Source organism: Nyctibius grandis, chromosome Z (assembly GCF_013368605.1).
Source record: "Nyctibius grandis isolate bNycGra1 chromosome Z, bNycGra1.pri, whole genome shotgun sequence".
In the NCBI taxonomy this organism is placed as follows: Eukaryota; Metazoa; Chordata; class Aves; order Nyctibiiformes; family Nyctibiidae; genus Nyctibius; species Nyctibius grandis.
Genome location: NC_090695.1, coordinates 25,320,146 through 25,340,464, shown reverse-complemented (window position 1 = coordinate 25,340,464; position 20,319 = coordinate 25,320,146). Strand labels below are relative to the sequence as shown.

The 20,319-nt window shown below is 39.3% G+C and overlaps 2 protein-coding genes across 2 annotated transcripts in view; both read left to right on the top strand.

The window, feature by feature from the left end:
* Positions 1 to 6,455, top strand: part of IQGAP2 (IQ motif containing GTPase activating protein 2) — a 136,611-nt gene extending 130,156 nt beyond the window's left edge. Inside the window, exons 33-38 of the mRNA XM_068422192.1 lie at positions 1,171 to 1,258; positions 2,122 to 2,334; positions 3,696 to 3,856; positions 4,709 to 4,852; positions 5,759 to 5,867; positions 6,342 to 6,455. Coding sequence (XP_068278293.1) covers positions 1,171 to 1,258; positions 2,122 to 2,334; positions 3,696 to 3,856; positions 4,709 to 4,852; positions 5,759 to 5,867; positions 6,342 to 6,455 — 829 coding nt within the window. The remainder of the gene's footprint in view (positions 1 to 1,170; positions 1,259 to 2,121; positions 2,335 to 3,695; positions 3,857 to 4,708; positions 4,853 to 5,758; positions 5,868 to 6,341) is intronic.
* A 9,558-nt stretch (positions 6,456 to 16,013) lies between these two features.
* On the top strand, positions 16,014 to 19,966 carry F2R (coagulation factor II thrombin receptor). Its single transcript, XM_068422914.1, has 2 exons — positions 16,014 to 16,026; positions 18,577 to 19,966. Exons 1-2 carry the CDS (start codon positions 16,014 to 16,016, stop codon positions 19,770 to 19,772), a joined length of 1,209 nt encoding a protein of 402 aa, XP_068279015.1. The 3' UTR covers positions 19,773 to 19,966.
* The last annotated feature ends 353 nt before the right edge of the window (positions 19,967 to 20,319 follow it).

Below are 20,319 nucleotides of genomic sequence, written 5' to 3'. Positions count from 1 at the left end.
TCCTGGCAAACTGGAGGGCATTCCAAGAGTTTGAGTAGGAAAAATACATTTAACAGCAGTCCTTCAGAAGCTGTTGAACATACTAGAACCACGCAGTGCAGTTAACAGCAGCTCTGGATGAGCAAACTAGTTTCCAGGAGGTTTAGCAGGTTGCCTCCTAACATGGAAGGAGCAGTGCTTTGGTTCTGCCTGTGCTGTCAGTCATTCCTACCTTGCTGCCCCTTCCATGGAAGCTTGGATCATACCTAAACACCCAGTGGTTTGGATAATGTTGCCTGTATATGAGTAAATCTTTTATCAGAATTCATTGCATTTTTATGAGAACTTCTAGTCCTGAAAACACCAACAAAAACCCCCCAACTTTACGTAGGTAAACTATGATTTTAAACCAAGTCATAAGGTTTTATCACAGAAGCCTTGATCATTTTCCTGGGAAACTTAAGCTGCATCTTCAAGTTTCTGTTAATTTATAAGAATAATGAGCTATATCTCATTTGTAACAGTGTCCTCTAAATTAACAGAATTCTGTAGCAGGAAGTTCTTGGAAGTATCCTGGATGAAGAGGCAGAAGGAATGAGATAAATTCTTACCAAAAAAAGAACTGGTTTACATATCGGGGTGTAGCAGCTTCCCTTTTTTAGCAAGGAAATGCTCCCTGTCTGTTGTCACTAGAGAAATATCTGCCCTTAACTGGTGTGCATAAATGCATTGCATCAGATGTAAAATTCCTTCAGAAGTTCAGCAGTTTTGAAAGCATTTTCACTTTATTCAGTAAATATAACCCTTAATGTAACCATGCATAGCTCAGGCTTTGCAAAGACTACATTCCTATCTGCTGTTTTGTCAAGATTCATAATTAAAAATAAAATGAGTTGTTGTTTGGCTATTTATTATGTTAACAGTACCTCTTTCACTGTGCTAGTTGGTTAACCGCTTTCTAAAATAAAAGGGACAAAAGTAGGCATGTATGTCTCTGTTCAGACCTGTGTAGAAGCCAGATGGTCAACATTATTAATGGGAGCTCTGAAACATAAAAAGCTAGGAAATATAAATGTTTTACCATGTATCCATAATAAAGGGGGAGCTTGCTAGTTTTACTTTGAAGAAATGAAATGCACAAGTGATCCAGTGACAACTGTTTTTTAATATCCATATATACTTTTTTAAAAGGACCAAAAGACTTATTGTGGATGTGATACGAATGCAGCCAGGGGACACGCTCTTAGAAATATTAGAAACACCAGCCACTGCACAACAGGTAAGTGCTATACTGTGCCTGAATAGGGAAGAAAGTATACATTTTATTATAACTGTTTGAAAGCTTTAACAGATCTCTGATAGCTTTCTCCACCACTTTATAACAACAAAATTGTTGTTGCTGGTTTTAGACTATTCAGATCTAGAGCCTTCAAAACGTGAGACTTGCACATTTTCTTTTACCATTTAATTGGTAACAGCTTCAGAGGAAAAGAAAAATTAAGTCTTGCTGTCAACTAGCACAACTAAAATAATTTTTTTCTTTACCTTTTTTGTAAACAGGGTCTCTTTTCTCATATGTTATAATATAATCAAACAGCCTGAGGTGAATCCTTCTGCTAGATTTTTATTTTCTCATGAACTTCAGTATCTTAACTCAACTTCCCTGACACCTAGTTTATTTGTTTAAGCAACACAAGTAAACGTCTGCCTGGGGAACAACTGCTATCCTTGGTATGGGAATTGAGTGGGAAGAGCTCCCACTTGATGACTGCCCTGTAGATACTGATGCATAAAGCTACATCTCAATAATGTGCACATTTTAGCTTACCTCAGTGTGTGTATATGTCGGGGACACCTGTGAGATCTTGACAGTCTTCTCACAACTAAGTGAAGTCATTGAGGAGTCTGGCTGATTTTAGACATGTTTTGATTAACTAAAATACATGTCTAGGTGTTGTGATTAGTTACTCAAGGTATGTCAAAAGGCATAGTAAATGGAGCACTTTCAGACCATGTGGTAAGAGGATATAAATAAAGATTCTTGATCATCTCCTTTAAGAATTTAATATACTTGAATACTTAACTGTTATGAGCTGGAAAATAAACGTTCTGGATTTTTTTTTTTTTTTTTTTTTCACCCAGGAATCTGAGCACTTGAAACTTGTAGAAAAACGTGCTATCTTAGATTCCAAAACTCCAGAGAAAATTAAGCACAGTCAGTCTATTTTTGAAGATGGGCAGCTACCAATAGAACAAAAGAAAAGGAAAATTCAGAGAAATCTCCGGACATTGGAACAAGCAGGACTAGTGTCTTCAGCAACTAAGTACCAAGAAATTATAAATGAGATTGCTAAGGTAAATGGAACATGCTTCCTTGTATATTGATGGTTTTAGGCATCTAGGCTAAATCTATTCCAGCGAGAGATGTACAATACACGTTTTCCAGAGAACGCTATGCTAAATCGCTGAAGTATCCACATAAGAAACAAGTCATCTTTGCTGACAAAATAAGTGAAAGACAGTACTCTCATGCATAACTACCTGAACTGAATAACATATAACTGTAGGCTTTGCTATCCAGATTTGATACTGATGCTATTTTTTCTCCAGTACAATGTGTTTCAATATAGCTTTTTATATTTTAAAAGGAGTCAGAATTACCCATCAGCGTTATTATTAATTAATAGTTAATGTAGTCCTCGTAAGGTTTAAAAAGACTTAAAAAACCCAGAACATTCTCTGACTGTTGTTAACACTGATCTGCAACGGTTGGGCAGGACACAAGGAGAATAGTGGGACAGTGCAGTGCCCATCCTGGGGTTTATCAAGCACTGAGCCTGTTGTGTACAAATCACCAAATCCTGTTCCAAGTCCATACCCAATACTGGCTGTTAAGAATCTTAGTGCATTGGATTATCTTTAATTACTCATGAGTAACAGTGGATTACCTGTAATCACTCATGAATGAAGTACTCATAGCACACGAGTGATTTACGTATTATAAATATGTATTTTTAAAGTTGCAAATATATTTGACTATAAATAAGTAAATTACTCATGTGACCTCAGTCTCTAATACAATTAAGTCAGTGATGTTACACCTGCTCTGAAGTGCCATTTTAAAGCCCTGCTCAGTTCAGGTGTCTGCATCTGCTTCTACTTGAGACAAAACCATTCTACATATGTACTCAGTGCCTCATTCTTTTTTATTTCTTATCTATAAGCCCAGATGCTTTGTTTTGAGCCATTAAGGCAATCTGAAGATTGGGATGAGCCTAAGGACTAGAAGTTGCTTTTATTTTACTTTGGTCTACCTCAACTCAGCGATTACCTTCAACCCAAGCTCTAGTTTAGCAGTAGCTAGTTCTTACTTAGTCGAAGCCCAAGCTCTAATTTCTTAGGCCTCTCACCAGAAACTATCGATTTATAGCATGAAGACGACACCTTCCTTAGACTTCTGTGTCTGTCGTGCCCTGGAGACGATAGGAGAGTTCAAGATACCACCACTTCTATATATGAGTAGCAATGTGATTGTTGTCTTCTGTACAGTAATGTAAACTGTAATACTCACTACTGGTACCGTGCTTGTGAGAACTAACATGACAGTTCATGCTTTCTCCCAGTAATCAAGTCAGGTTGTGTAATTACAGGTTTGAATGGTAATAAGCTAAGACTTTTTAAAATATCAAATTAATAAACCAATTAAATTTATTTAGGATATCCGGAATCAAAGAAGATACAGACATCATCGAAAAGCTGAATTGGTGAAACTCCAGCAGACTTTGAATGCACTTAACTCCAAGACAGCATTTTATGAAGAACAAATTAATTATTACAACACCTATATAAAAACTTGTTTAGACAACTTAACAAGAAAGTGAGTTGAGTCTTCTTGTGTTTTAATGTTTCACTGTGTTTTATCAGGAGGGAGAGCAGGTGTTAATCTGTAGTTGAAGGGTTTGATTCCAACAGATTGACAATCCACAGATGAAAAAGTCCATGGGAGTTGTCACTGTGACCTGAGTCAAAACCTAAAAAGTCAAGTCTTGCACTTAAACCTACCTTATAGAAAGAGGCCTGACGTGTATACGTGTTTTCAATATATTTAATTGGTGCTACTTTCCAGATCCATTAGCATGCTTTGAAGTCATGCAGATTTGGGAAGTAACTATTGATTTTCTTCCTACATTAAAAGGATTGGGTTTTGTCTTTAGAGTGGAAAAGGGGAAACAAATGCCTAAAGAATTTTACTTTTCAAATACGATGCAGTTACTTGGCAGCAAGCCCCCCTGCCAATGCCACTGAAGTGTCAAAATGAAAGCATTTTACTGACATGAACAGGAGCTTTCCCAGTGCATACCTCATTGATGCAAAAATGAACTCCAATGGCCAATCTTATTTAACAGCTATGTCACTGTATGCTTACAAATTGCTGTTTTGAAGTGATGATTGTGGACTCTTGGATCAGGGTTGCATTTCACAACAGAGTTTAAATAAGTGCTAAAAAATGCTGATTCAAAATCATTGCCAAAAATAAACATAAAAAACTATTCACTCTGTGCTAAAAATCCCTCTAATTCTTAGATTTGTTTTGAATCTTAATTCTGTTCATTAATAGGAGTTCAAGTAGGCAAAGACTGAAGGAAAGCTAAATATGGCTAGAAGAGTAGTTGAAGGACAAAAGATCTGGTAGATAAATCCAAAGCCATTTTTCTTGTTCTCTTCCCAGAAATTCACGGAGGTCAATTAAACTAGATGGAAAAGAGGAGGTGAAGGGAAGCAAAAAACTGAAGCAGGCCTCATTAAAGTACACAGCTGCAAGACTGCATGAAAAAGGTGTCATCCTAGAAATTGAAGATCTTCAAACCAACCAGTAAGTGTGTTATAAAACAATTCAGAGCATTTTCTAACCAACAGCTTCTCAAGGACCCTGGCTTTTGTTAAAAGAAATCTTCATAATTTCCTGTGCCACACCTAAAATTACCTCAGACTTTTACATGCAGAAGAATGATAAAGCTTAATTGTCATAATTCATTTTTTCCCTTGCTATATGATTACATTGGGAAAATATTTGAATAAGCTTATTTTGGCATCAGCTTAGACGAAACCAGTACAAGCCTGGCAGCACACTCACTGCTAATGACTGACTTGTTAAGCAGTTGTAGCAGTTTTTTCATTTACTGACCAATCACTTTCATATAACTGAGTAAACGCCTGTTTTTCTGCACTTCCTCACTATGGCAAGGTGCATGGATGTGGTGGTTTAACATCCCTTTTGTATCTATCCATTTTGAGGTCACTGTAGTGAAAAACTTCCATCCTCTGTGCTCTTCCATCAATCTTCTGCATGGAACGAAGTTTTCCAGGTTGCAGTTTTTTTCCAAGTAGGTTCATTAGGCAGAGGAAGCCACATGAGAAAAACCAAAACGAAGGATGAGAGTGCATGCATCTGCAAGGAGACACTCGGGTGTAGCAGAACAAAAATCTGGCTGCCATGTTGCTATGCTGTGGACACGTGGTCATCTTTGTTCCCTGAACTTCCCACAGCCCATTTTTTTCCAATATAAAAGACCTGAAAGCTCTGTATTCCATACTATATGTACACCAGAAAGTCTCCAAGAAGACATTGCAGTAGTCATGGAGTGGTTCATTTGACACAATTTACACTGCTTCCAGTCAGAGTTCTTCTGTGTTCTGCAGGCTTTTTCCCCAAAACTGTCTTTGGACTATATAAAACTGCACAGCGTACATAATCAATTACCCTTCTTTTTGTTTCAAGGTTTAAGAATGTGATGTTTGATATCACACCTGGAGAAGAAGTGGGTGACTTTGAAATCAAAGCAAAATTTTTGGGGGTTGAGATGGAAAAAGTGCAGCTCCATTTCCAGGTAGAGTTTGCATTTTGTTACTTTGCAATATACAGTCACAGTTGCATTTCCTCTAAATATGAACTATTTCCGATTTTTTTATATGTATCCATGAACCATTCAATCAGCACAGAGCAGCAGATCATGTGGGGAATAACTGTATAACTTCTGCAGGATGCTGGGCACAGAGTTGCCTTAATGTTTATATTAGGGCAAATGCATGAAACCAAATGCCACATTAGTTCAGTGGCAAACAGCAAATACCAAGAAAAAATGAAAATACAGAAAACAGTATTTCTTCTGGTTTGGTGTTACTAAAAGTCTACAACTTGGAACCTAGAGGACATGTAATGTTTTCTACACCTGTCCAATAGTTGCTTGTAATTGTGAAGGACCTGGAGTTTGAGATGGTTATCACATGATGAAAATGTCTCCATCTTGTTGCTGTAAGGTATGGATTTAAACAGAGACTAATCATTTTATTTCTGACTACAGGATTTGCTTCAGATGCAGTATGAAGGTGTGGCTGTAATGAAAATGTTCGATAAAGCTAAAGTGAATGTGAATTTGCTTATATTCTTGTTGAATAAGAAGTTCTATGGAAAATGAGTGTCTTCAGATATGGACTGCATCCATCAGTGGGAAGTCTATTCAGTATTTTTTTTTGCTTTTAAACATTTGTTTTAAGTTTGGATGCTTTTTAACTTTTAAAAAACCCTAAAACACCAAATTCAAAGGAATGTACACAGTGCCTTTTCAGCATTAATAATGAAGCAGAAAAATAGGAAACAGATTAAATTAAACAGTTCCAGATTTCACTGGTGTTGGTACTTTCAAATCAAAATCTTGTTTAGGACACTTAGCTATTGTGGTTATATGGATTTTAAGCTAGGCAGAAATTTATTTTAGTTGAATATATAAACCTCTTCCTATTAAAACATTTTAAAATTACCTCAGATATATAATATAGTTCTTATTAGACTTTTAAGTATTTACCAAAAGAAATCCTAATTTGTTTCTAGGGGATAGCTTGGGCATACTAAGCCTATTTTCTGGCAGTTGTCAATTGTAAAGCAAACTTTCTGTGCAATTCAAAAATTTTTATAGGTAATTATAAAGTGACAATAACGTCTTACTGTACAAAAATATATTTTGTGATTCATTCCTACTAAATGCACTACTGCCTCATGTAAAATGACATTTTCTACTTTCACAGCCTTTGGAGTGACATTGGGGAAATCTGAACCGCTAACAGTTGTCGTTCAGTTTGAAGTATTTGAATACATAAATTGTGCCTGTCTGTCTTTTTTGTAAGAAAATAGATGGAATAAAATCAGTATTTAGATTGGTTTTTTAAATATTCTTTGGAGATTGTTCTATGTAAAATAAACATTAGCTAATTAATCTGGCTTGGTTCTTAATTTCATTTAAAAGTCATTAAAGCAGCAATCCAGATGGTAGTGAGAGAACTTCTTTCAGTGCTTTTATAAAATTTAATCTAATTAAGCTTGACTGTCCTCACAGTACACTTCGGGAAGGTTGCTCAGAAGTAAAGACTTCATGGCCTTTATGCCATTGAACATGATGATGGGTTTGCTGATTAACTACTACAGAGCAAAAGTATGTGCAGTAGGCAATGTGAAAAATACATAAACCAAGAGAAATATTTCCTAGTCTCTTCATGAAAAACATTTTAAAAGGTGGACAGTGAAGCATTCTGAAATGCATTGTAAAAGCAAATATTAAACAAGTATTAATTCTGAAGGTGGAATAAAAGTATAAAGTCAGTGGCAGATACATAGACTACGAGTTTAGTTGGTATACTGACCTGTGGTATTACACAAGCTGAAAAAATAGTTACACTTACTAGAGATATTCATTTATGCATGGCATTAAATTTGAACACTTGGCTATTTTAAAACAGCTAATGTGCCTAATTAAAAGATTAACAGCTCCTAAGTGCTTCCATTTTTCTTCTAGCTAGTTATGTATAAGCCATTTTAACATGACATAAATGCTACAGTATTAATACCCTGGTTCACTTAAAATAGCTGATGGAAAGGTGAAAGCAGCACTTCACCTTTACTACTAAAAGGAGAGAAGTGAATTGTACTTGAATATGAATTAAATTCTCAATCTTTTGTTTCCCTCTTTATTTGTAATAGATTTGCCTAATTCCTATACATTTTTGACAAATTCTAGCTGAGCAGGTAAGTCTGCACAGGTGGGATGTTGATCCTAAGACCAGACCTTTGAGATAATGTGTCAAAGCCTGGAGTTCTTCTGGTGAGGCGTACTAGAGCCCCAAAGCCTTTGTGGGAATAAGTCATTCCTGGATATGCTGTTTTGTGTAAAACACTTGACACATTTAGTGACTGCTTAGTTCTAATGTGAATAGCATGTTCCTCAGTTATTTCCTGATGTACACAAGCTTATGAAAGCTTATTTGCTTCCCAGGTAATGACATGTATGCAAGGTACAGTCTGTGTACTAGCACTCACCTTTTCCAACCATTTCTTGGGCGTCCTGTTCTTCCTAGTGCACATCAAAGTGTAATTTCCATTTAATTTATTTAAACTGCTTTAGAAGCTTTTTTCTTAATTAACTAGTTCAGTTTAGGGCCTTGTCACTGAATAAACAATGAACCCTGCTAAACAGGACTGACCACAATGATTCCTACCTAAATATAAGATTGACAGTAGTACCAAATACTATACAAATGAGCAAAGTAATTCTGTACCCACCCACTGTTGTCCTATGCTGCTGACAGCTACTATATACAACAAAAAAGAACGTCTTTTTGGAGACTGCTGTAAGTTGCAGTTTAGGGTCTTCAAAGTTAGATAGGACTTGATGAAACCAGTTTCATTCATGAAATGATCTTGTGGAAAGACTTGCATTGCTGGTGCAAAACCTGAGGAAAAAGCCAGTACGGCTGAATAGAGCCTACACATCAGTTGTCACCATAGGAGAAAATGCATCTTTCCTTGAAAGACTTGCTTATCTCTCAACCTTGTCCTCCTTAACCAGTGGTAGTGAAAAGAAATTATAATAGCCAATAGTCTCAGTCTGTTAGCCCCACAGTTTTTGTTTTTCTACTGCATGTCTTTAGAGTTAAATAAGAGTGCTTTCCAGCTAACTCAGTTTGTTTTGGAACTTGTCCATTATGATGGGGCTCTGAAGCCCCAAAGCTATCCACAAAATTGCAGAACATCTTTCTTCTTTGGACAAGCAGACAGAAACACGATTGCAAGCAACAGCTGTGTTCTGTTTCACTTTACGCCTTATCTGCAAACCACCTTCTTTAGCTGACTTTTTTACAGGAATATAGGAGCAACACAACAAACTTCCTTCAAACAGCAAATCCAACGAGTGACAGTCACACCTGATTTCAAAAAGTTCATAACTAGATAGATAAACTTCTTCCTGGAAGACTGATCTCGCTTCTGAGATATGCTTCTAACCTCATTTTGTTTGAGCAACAACTACGCAACGCAGGCAGGGACCAGGGTAATCTGTGTCTTAAACAGCAGAAAGATGGATGCTTCCTCAAAGAGTAATGATGTAGCAATCTTACTAGAATGTTGTAGGTTTTTTGGTAGACCTAGTGTGTTTTACAGGAATGAAGTTTTGTCCTGTAACATGCTCCTGACAAAAAAACGCAGCTCTGAAAAACATGCAAGAAGCAGAATTAAAAAGTGGTAACTGGTAAAAGCTTTAAGACTTATGAACTCTTCACCTCCATTACAATCAGTTTAGCTAGAGAGAAAGCAGCAAGCTGACTTTCATAACTACAGGATACAAAAATTAACTTAAATTTGGTTCCCAAATGCAGACAGAAAATTTAACAAACACAGGTGGTTTTGATTCACTTGCTATGTTTAATCTAATTTATGAAAAGACAGCCTTATGACTGTTCCTTATACCCACAACTAAGGTACTCCCTGTAGATACAATCTGAGTTTCCCTTCATATCTTTCACAAACTCTGTGGACTGGTTTATCCCTCAAGCACTGGCCCACTGGTTAAGGCTTCTTGGAACTTAAACAATACAAATACTGAAAATGTATGCTTTTTTGAGGTCTGGTATAACATTTACAAACCCACATTTGTTTTAAGAAAAGACTGATCTTTAGTTCACTTCTGTTTTAGATTTAGAAATTTTTAAGTGTTAACTTTGAGTATGTTTATAAAGCTGTGAGACCACAGGAATGCCCAAGAATAGATTCACTTTCTCTTCCCAAATAATTGAAAAGAAATTATCTCTGATTAAGGTATCTTCTAAATAGATGAAAACCAGTTCATTATTAAGTATAAAGTGTTTTATGGGAGTTCCCTATTGTGTTTAGGATGATTGAGCTGTAGAAAGGCTGGCCAGCTGTAAAACTTGTATTTATTACTTGCCCTTGCTCTAGACAAATCAGAGTCAGCCTTAACAGTGCTCTCACGTACCAAGTGGTAGGATTGTGGGAAGAACATCACAGAGACGTAGACCTTGCTGGGAACCAATTTGTAATCAGGAGTATTTATTTTCCATGGTTTTTACTCTCAGTTAAGAGCAAAGGTCAGTGCTTCTGCGGTAATAAGGGCACTTCGTACATATAAACAAGTTCTAAATGGATCTTTCCCCCCTCCCTTTTTTTATCATATTGCTGTAAACAGAAGGATATACAGTTGAGGATGGCAGAGCATACCCTAGCAAACCGAAGAGTGTTCACTTGTAAAGCTTTTGAGACTGTTATAGGCCTAAGAAATACAAAGAACTCAAACCACCACTGGAATAAGTATTTTCAAAGAAAAGAGCCTAAATAATAGCTGCAGAGTTACCGAAATATTTTCCTCTATAGCTTTTATATATGTTTCAGTTCAACTATCTCCTGATTCATCAGCAGCTCTGAAGGACAGAACAAGCTTTCCTGTCCAAGACACACGTCACGAGTTCCAGAGTGGCACCACTTCCTCGGGGGTCTTCCAAGAACAGACACAAGCAGCAAAGCTGGGTAATGAATTGCTTTTGGGTTGCCCTGTGTTTGTAGAGCAGTCAGCTTACTGAACCCCTGCAACACAAGCTAGCTTTGATGTCGCCGCTGTATACAAAGCAGATCTATGCATTAGGGAGCTTTTCTGAATGAGTGCGCTCTTTCAATTATGAGTAATACAGACATTTCAGCTGGCCTTGTAACCGTGCTCCTGTGGGGCATCAGCAATTTAGATTGCACAAGCAAAATTTGGCAAACTTAGTTTAAAATAATTCCTTCAAAATAACCCTTTGTTCTGCGCCTCCTGCCTTCTCACCCTGCCCGAGCGCGCAAACCCCTTCCGTTTCTCAGCCGGGTGCCAGCGCTTTCCGCAGCCGTTCCCGCAGCGCGAGGGCTGCGGGCCGGGCTGCCGCCCTGGGGGGGCGGCAGCCGCTGCCATCCCCTCTCGTCCGGTGCCGCCGAGGCCCGGCTCTCCTCCCTGCACCCGCGGTGGGGCAGGCGCGCAGCCCCCCCTCGGCCGGGGCGGCGCGGCAGGAAGGCGCCCTCGCCTACCCCGCTGCCAGAGGAAGCCCCGGCGGCCCCGGGGCGGCCCTTCCCCAGCCTCAGCCTCCCGGCGCTCGCCAGCTGCCGCGTCTCGGCTGCACTCGCGTCCCCCTGCGCTGGCCGGACGGACAGAGGGACCGGAGGGAGCTCCGGGCGGCTCGGCCCCCCCGCGGTGCGGTGGCCATGGGGCCGCGGGCGCTGCCCGCGCTGCTCTGCGCCCTGGCGCTCCTCGACTGCCCGCGCCCGCCGCCCGCCGCCGCCCGCGTCGGTGAGTGGCCGCCCCCGTCCCGCGCGGGGAGCTGCCGGGGGCGGGAGGGGCTGGGCGCCCCCAGTGCTGCGGGCCTGAGCGCCGCCGTCCCCGGTGGGGTCCCTGGGAAGCGGGGGCCGGCGGGCGCCGAGGCAGGAGCCCCGCCGTGCGGCGCGCTGCGGGCGCGGCGGGACCGGAGCCGGGCGCCTCGCCGGGGGACGCTGGAGGAAACATGCTCTGGCACACGGCGGCGTTGGCGCGCGCGGAGCCGGGTCAAGGGTCTCCCGCTTTGAAGTTTTAATTGGAGTTTAGGATCGAGTTTTCTTTGGCGTTGTAAAACGCTGCTCGGGTTTGTTCTCATAGCAGCGGAAAGAGAACAGGCTGAAACACACAGCTGGGGTAAAGCAACGTCAGACAGATGCTTCTTGAGAACCATTTTCTTGAGTAAAGGAAATGTCATGGATCTGAAATGCATAAATATGAGAAAGATGCTATGCCACAGGTAAGGTTATTGATGGTGAAGAATGGTTTACAGTTGTCCCATGGCTAAGGAGGCGGCTGGGCAATAGCAAGGTATGATGGAAGGAAGTGACCAGGCTGGCAAGATGTGCTGGTGGACTTCCTTAAAAAAGCTGGCATTGCCTTTTGTTAACAACTTCAGAAGATAGAGTGCTGGCTGAATTGTACGTAATGCGAAGTTTGGAAGATCTGCCAAAACAAGATAGTTCAGAATATCCGCCCCAAGTAGATGACCTTCATGTTTATTCAATTAGAAATAGCACTAATTGCAACATCGGTGCTGTAACTGGTGAGACCATGCATCCATCTAGCTCAAAGCTTGTCGGTCAGTGCAGATGCTGAGAGAAAGAAGGTAAGAGAAGACATGCATGCATGTAACCTCCCAGTTTTGGGGAGAGATACAACAGTACAAAGGGCGACATTATGCATTTAGAGATCAGCAACATCTTTTTCTGTAAAATTCAGCTTAACATTTCTTTCAATCACATAGTGATCCTAGTGCTGCTCTACAAATAACTTAGCCTCATGAGATGCCTGCTGGGAAGACTCATTTCAAGCTCTATATACAGAAAAGGGCTAATTAGAGGAACAGCTAAGGGGAAATTGTAGAGCGTGGCATACTTTGGTGACTAAAATGAAGGCTGAAAGGGCACAGAGCTAGTGTTTGTAATTATGCTGGGAGGGAAGTATCAGAGAAGGCAAATAATTTTGGCTAAGCAACTTTTTGGCACAAGGGCAAGTGGAACAAAGAGATCACAATCATGTTCATATTGGAATTCTAAGGAAAATATCCTTACAAAAAAAAGTGGGGGCGCTGTAAAAGCCAAACTATATATGTGAATGCTAGAAAAAAGATTGTACTGTTGGGTGCTATTCTTCCAGTTTATGGAAACTTTCAGACTTGTTTTCCTGCCTTTTGCAATTACAGTCTTCATTAAAGAACACCCTGAATTACACTATTTATTTGCTGCTTCCTTAGGAAACAATGGTTGAAATAGTTACTGTATTACATCACTAGGAAAAGAAAAATTCAAGTTACTTCATGCACAGTAGAACTAATAAAGCCTGGCCATCTGAACATGTCTTCTGCTCTTCTTATGCTCACTCCCACTGTAATATGTAAGTTCCCCACTGTCCCGGATAACCTTCCCTATGTCCACCACAATGTATTTAATTCCCATCGCCCATGCACTGCTGTATCCCTAGGTCTGCTCTGCCTATGCACCTGCAGCTTCTCCCCTGCTTTTCCCTTGGTCCTTCAATATCTACAGTTACTACGTTACTGACCAGCGCTGGTCCTGTGAGCAGGTGAAAAGGCAATGGCTTGGCAGTGGGTTGGCGCTAGGCGTTTGCAGATTAGCCGACCAGGTGCTGCCAAGGTGGCTGGCCGAGGTCTGAACCTGCCTGGACTTCCCTGTGTTGGGACACTGATAGCTGGATAAAGAGATGTTATCATTGCTTGAAGCCAGCACCTGTGGTGAAAGAGATTGAGAAAGGAAAGCAAAAAGGAGTAGACATCTGGTTGCAAGAAAACAATGATTTAGTAAAATGTGTTAAAATTGTTATGACATCACTCGTGTAATACAATAATGAATTCTGTATAAACAGATGTGGGCTAAGGAAGATTTTTTAAAGACAATACGGTGTTTATTTTTACAAAAGCGAATAGTTGTCATCTGTCCTACAAGATTGTGTCTTACCTTGTTTATATAACGTGTCTGGCATGCACTTCGCATTCTGCCTGTGAGTACCTGCTTTATGGGGCCACTGAGTAATTTAGGTTCTAGATGCTTAACACTGACAATTATACAAAGGTGAGATAAGAGAAACTGACTTTTTGTTATAAGCCAGTGGTATGAGTGCAGCTGTCATCAGTAATGCGCAGAAATTGGTATTAATTGTTGTCCAGCAGCACATAGAAAACATATTTAATTGGCTTGAGTAGGAACGTATTCTTTAGTTTTCTGCCTCACAAAGATATCCCTTGGGACATGAACATTACTGGTTTGTAACATCCTTTCCAGATGTATAGGTCTACAGAAATACTTTGACGTTTTCTTTCAGAGCTCAAGAGTGCTTTTTAAGATTGGTTGAAGCCATTACATTTTTTGCTCTCTACTTCTCTTTGCGCAGAACTGTATGTGCAGTAGCCCCTTGCATATGAAAGTAGACAGGAAATTATAAAATAGCTCTGTGTAAAAAAAAAGCAGTGTTTTTCAGGGTAAGCAGAATATGCATATGCTGATCGTGAGACCAACAATATGTAGTACTTGATGGAAAACAGCACAGTATGGATTTCTAAATCAAATAATCCCAAATTTACTGAGCTTTCTACATCATTTCTCTATGTCCTTGTTGGAGAATCAGTGCAAAGACCACAGGCACTAAAAGAAAACTTCAGGCAGTTTGAGTATCGTACTGATTCTACATAATTTTTGCCTTTCAAAGTCCTTATTGGAAGCAAAGAAAAGACTCTATGTATATTGTTCAGTGTCCTGACTGCACTCGATGAGGATAAAACCTCAATGCTTTATCTTGCTATTTCTTTGTTCTCAGTGTCTTAGTCCTGTTCTTTCATACCTATTTATATTTTACAAGTACTTTGATATAGCTGTGAACTCTGTCATACCAGCAATGAAAATACTATTTGTCATAAAAATAGTAATCCACCAGGTTTGACCTCTTCCAAAAGGATTGGATGACAGCTTAGCAAAAATAGGATGACTGGTTGAACATTTATGATCATTATACAAGCTTTACCTCTGTTTTCCTAACAGATTATTTGTATTACTAAAAGTTACTTAAGCTGTAGTGAAATATGTTTTAGACAAATGTTATCTACAGCTTTAAAACAGCTAGAAAGGAACATCTGACAGATTATGGTATAGCTGAAGCTATGGAAGAGTAGTTTTAAAATCTTTTCTGTAGAGGTACTGTATTGGCTGTCTTGTACTATCCCCGTGTATAGGTAAAGCCTGTTTCCCATTACTGACCTTTATGTTTATTGTCAAGGTTCCTTAAGATCTTTTGAAATAATATGACATCATTTCGTCCTCTTCCCTCTGTGTATAAATCTCTGATCATTAGCTTTTTCAGATAAACACTGACACAAAAGGAATCCAGAACCTCAGGGCAGTAACTATCTTCCTTTCTGTTTCAGAAAGCATGAAGTGCACTATTTTTCTAATAATACACAGATGCTGTGTCATACAAACATACAAGCAGCTTTGCAAAGGAAAAGAACTGATATGTGGCTATCAATCTTTTAAATTAAAATTAAATTGAATTTCATCAAGAAAGTTTAAATTCCCACTCTTTATATTATCAAGTGGCAAAGCAATAGCAAGTTTGAGGTCTCATTGCATTTTTCCATAGAGCTAGTTTTCACGTAGTACCTCATGTCATCTAAGTTCAAGGTGGAGGCATGGACTGAGCACAGGACACAGCGTGGAGGTGTTGTTAACAGCATCAAGGCTGAGTTCAACTCTGAATTTACAAAGTCTTTGCTTATACAAAGAACACATAGTTTTCACCAAGTTGAAGTATTATTCCAGAGAATTTTAGCTAAACTAAAATTATTTATGAAATGGTTTTGCCCTGAATTGTTGTAATAGGATTCTACTTTTAGACAAGTTTGATAATGGAGTAATGCAGACTCTAAATCCTTTCATCTAAGAAAGCTGTAAATAAGTTAGCTCCAAGAATTCAGTATATAATTAAAATTATTAGCAATGTTCAAGTAACTATAAGCAATAGCTAAGGCAAAGGTCAGTAGTGGATAAAAAGTAACTGGCCCAATCACAATTTTTTTCCTTTAGCATATTTTCATACTGATTCTAAGTTAGGAGTCACTGACAAGAAGTGGGTCAGGTTACCACCATGGGCTTCCACAGTAAGTGACTTAACCTCAGTCATTAAGGGTCGGTGGCCCTGACTGGTTTGCTTGCTAGTCCTCAAAAAGTGAGGCACTGCAGCACTGCTGCTTCAGGTGAGGCAGCGCAGACGAAGCCCTTCAAAGTTCAGGGAAACTGTGATGAGAGATGTGCTTGCTGGAAGCACCTCAGTTACCACATCATGCAGAGGTCATCTTGGCAATACAGTTCCTGACTCCAGACACAGGTTTACCCTCCCTTTCATCATGCCTTCCTCGCATGAAACCATGTCACCTCTACATTTGGTTCTCCACACTGCTCTGCAGTGGTGAAGAAACCAAGAAGGACATGTAGACCTTTGGGGACTAGGATCATCATTGTCTTCTGTTTCAGAAATTTTCTATTTTAGAAATGTCAGTGGAAGAAATACATATTCACAGCATTCAAAGTCTTGAATTCATAAAACTTGTATGTACTGGAGATTCCAGAGATACTGCTGAAGATTTTTCGTCACTCATACTGATGTCTTTACTATGGAGACAAGCCTCTGGGCATGAGAAATTAGGTTTTTTTTAATTCAAGTATAATTACAATCCTCCCAAAAGAGATGAATACCAATGGTGTCAGTTGTGACAAATTTCTACTGCAGTGATCATTGAGTACTGGAAATCACCTAAGTATTTATTGTCAGCCACAGGCTGAAGTTAGAGGTGTTAAATATAACTTGTGCTGCATATGAACTGCTGAACTAGGAGCCGACTCCTTGAGCCATCCAACTGCTTGGACTAGACTTTTAAAGTAAGGTTAAAGATTAAGGATCTACAGTTTTGCCCTTTGTTAGTATTCTCTTAGACGGCAGAATACACCCTTGTATAAGTTGATGTAGTGCCCTTCTGTGCAAACACTGATTCTCACATACTTCTGTGCATGTGTGTTTCAGCAGAAGTGCTAAATTTTTCCTACTGCAATCTATGCAACAAGCTCCCAGGCTGAAATTCTCACCCAGCATCTTTTTTTCTGGCCTGTAGAGGTTGCAATCTAGTCACTTTGCATACAAAAACCATTATCTCAGACACTTCCCCTCTTTTGTCCCCTCTGCCCCCAGAATGCTGCTGTGACACAGCATGATAAATACAGCACAGCAGCTTTAAAAAATGCCCAAATTTCCCTACCGCTCCTCTGATCTCCCACCATATTCAAGTCTGAATTTCACCAAAATTGAAGCTAGGCAGGGCCCTTCTCGCACAGCCTGTGCACAAAGGAGGTAACTGCCTGCTTAAAGCTGCAGCCACCTCTCTCTGCCATCTTCCTCCTTCACATGCTTTTGTTCTCATCTGCATAAAAAAATGGTTTGAATTACTGTAGAACAAATAATTGCTTCTAACAAGTAGCATCTTAGACGAGTGAATCATGCATATTTACTTTCAGCTCACTGATTTAAGCTAACACGCCTTCATTTTTACCTTAATTGTCTAGGATTCAACAAAGGGTCAGTTGCACAGCTAAACAGATTACTTAAGTAGCAGTAACTCCCTCACTTCTGTCTACCCATTAATATGTTTGAATTATCCTACGCCTAACTAGATTAAGCTGAAGCTGAAAATGAGTCTTCCAAAATAAGTCTCCATACAAAAACTTTTCTGAAATAATGTCTAAAGTTGCTGTTTTGATTTTTCTTTGTTTTTTTTTTACATAAATAAACCCATACCACGCATTCGACACTTTGTAACACTAAATTCCTAACTAGTTACAGCTACATTTAAAAAGCAGAGCTACCCTGTCCCACCACTTCTCATTCACAGCCACTGAGCCATGCTGTAGAAGACCCAGCTGTAGAGGGAACACTAGTGGCAGGTTTCAGAAGTGCCCCAAGGGCACACTGGACACATGCTGTCCCTGATAATGCAAGCTGTGAGGTAGGATAAGTAGAAGTGGAGAAGTGTTTCAATGCGATCTGTGGCTACCTGCCTGATTTAAGCAAAAGGTTGATCCACATCCGCCTTGAAAGCCGCATGCAGAATTCTGCCATCTGTCTTGATGGGGGCTGTTGGGTTGAGTAAGATGTCTGCACAGCACGCGGAAATATTTCAGTAACTTGATGTTTTAATTGTACTTTAACTTTTTGTTATTTTTGGTGATGAGTACTTCTAATGGTAATTTTGTGTATGAATGCTCGTATTTTCCCAGCACCTCATTTCTTACAAACTCTGTGAAGGGTCTGGCAAAGACAGTTCAAGAGTGGAAATTTACTGTTGTATTTGTGTTAAAGTAGCCGAAAGAGGACATAGATGAGATTGGATCCTTAAGCACAAATAAGAGTCCCTACCACAAAAAGCTTCCAAGCTAAGAGATAGGAGACAAAGGAGGACATCTTACCCAAACTTGTAACAGGAGCTGAAATAAAAAGGGCTGGACTAACATCTGTGGGCAGTCTGCTCTTTGAGTCAGGAATTAACCTTGTTATTCTGTGTTGCTAATGTGATGTTAGCTTTCCTTTTTGAAAGGTGTTTTCGCTTCCCCGTAGCAAGTGCGTATTTGCTTATTAATCTTAATACTTTCTTATTTTTCAGCTTCCCCATATAACAGCAGCATACCACGGATCAGAAGTTTTGTATTCTCTTCTAAAAGTCACGAGGATGACCTCATACCTACTGAAGGTGATACTGAAAATGACTTGGAAGTTGGATCAGGAGCCACCAATCAGACGGGATCATTCCTACATGAACAACGACCAGTGTCAGTGCAGGCAGCAAGATACCTCACTAGTCCATGGTTGACGCGTTTTGTTCCTTCAGTTTACACCTTAGTGCTTGTGCTGAGTCTCCCTCTGAACATTACAGCGATACTTGTGTTTCTGAAAAAAATGAAAATCAAAAAGCCAGCTGTAGTATACATGCTGAATTTGGCCCTTGCAGATGTCCTGTTTGTAAGCGTGCTTCCTTTTAAGATTGCTTATTACTTTTCTGGAAACGACTGGGCTTTTGGACCTCAAATGTGCCGTTTCATCACTGCTGCCTTCTACTGCAACATGTACTGTTCAATAATGCTTATGACGAGCATAAGCTTTGATCGCTTCTTAGCAGTGGTATACCCCATGCAGTCTCTTGGTTGGCGTACATTAACACGTGCCTCAATGATTTGTTTCATAATATGGCTTGTATCAATAACTGGGGTTATACCTTTTCTCATCAGAGAGCAAACAATGGAAATACCCTATTTAAATATAACTACTTGCCACGATGTGCTAAGGGAATCTGAACTTCACGGCTATTACCTCCAATTCTTCTCCATCTTCTCTTCTGTGTTTTTTGTAGTGCCATTTATAATTTCTACTGTCTGTTATGTGTGTATCATTCGATGTCTTAGTTCTTCTACCATTGTTGCAAAACAAAATAAGAAGACGCGTGCCTTGCTCTTGTGTGTGGCTGTTTTTTCCGTTTTTGTTATTTGCTTTGGACCAACAAATGTCCTCTTATTAATTCATTATGTCCATTTTTCTTACGACAACAGCTTAGAGTATCTCTACTTTGCCTATCTACTCTGTGTTTGCATCAGCAGCTTTAGCTGTTGCATTGACCCCTTTATTTACTACTATGCTTCTTCTCAGTATCAGAGACAACTTTTCAGTCTCTTCAATTGCAAAAAGACTTTCGATCCTAACAGTAGTAACAGCAGTGGCCAGTCAATGTCTACCACTAGTAGAAGAGCTACGTGCTCTACTAATGTGAATAACAGTGTCTACAGGAAATTATTAGCAATGCATTGAGATAATGTGTCTTACACATGCTTAATTTGTAGACAATTTCAGACAAAAAAAAATGACTCCAAGAAATGCAAAACCTTAAACTAAGTTGTTGTACAATACATAGTTCTATGGATTCACTATTGTAATGCACAATTCAAATTATAACTCTGCATATGTGTGTATATATATATAGTATATGTAAATAGGTTAATGTAGAGAGGAAAAGTAATTCTTAATAATAGTTGTTGACTGTTTTTCAAATAAACTTTTTTCAGACAAAGCCTTTGCATTTTTAGTTCAGTTTATTGCAGGGGTTTTATGAAATCCCATTTTAAGATTTCAAACTATATCAGATTGGTTGAATTCTTACTTGTGGAACCACTTCATCTATCCAGTACTTCCTTAAGAAAGTGAAAATATCTTTCCAGGCTTTTTTTTTTCATATTTGTAATTATTTCTGGAATTGTCTATAAACTTCATTTTCTTAGAATTATTTTGCATCTTGGACACTAAAACTGTTTATTTTACATTTTTTTATGTATTCCACATCAAAACAGTCTGTAGGCTT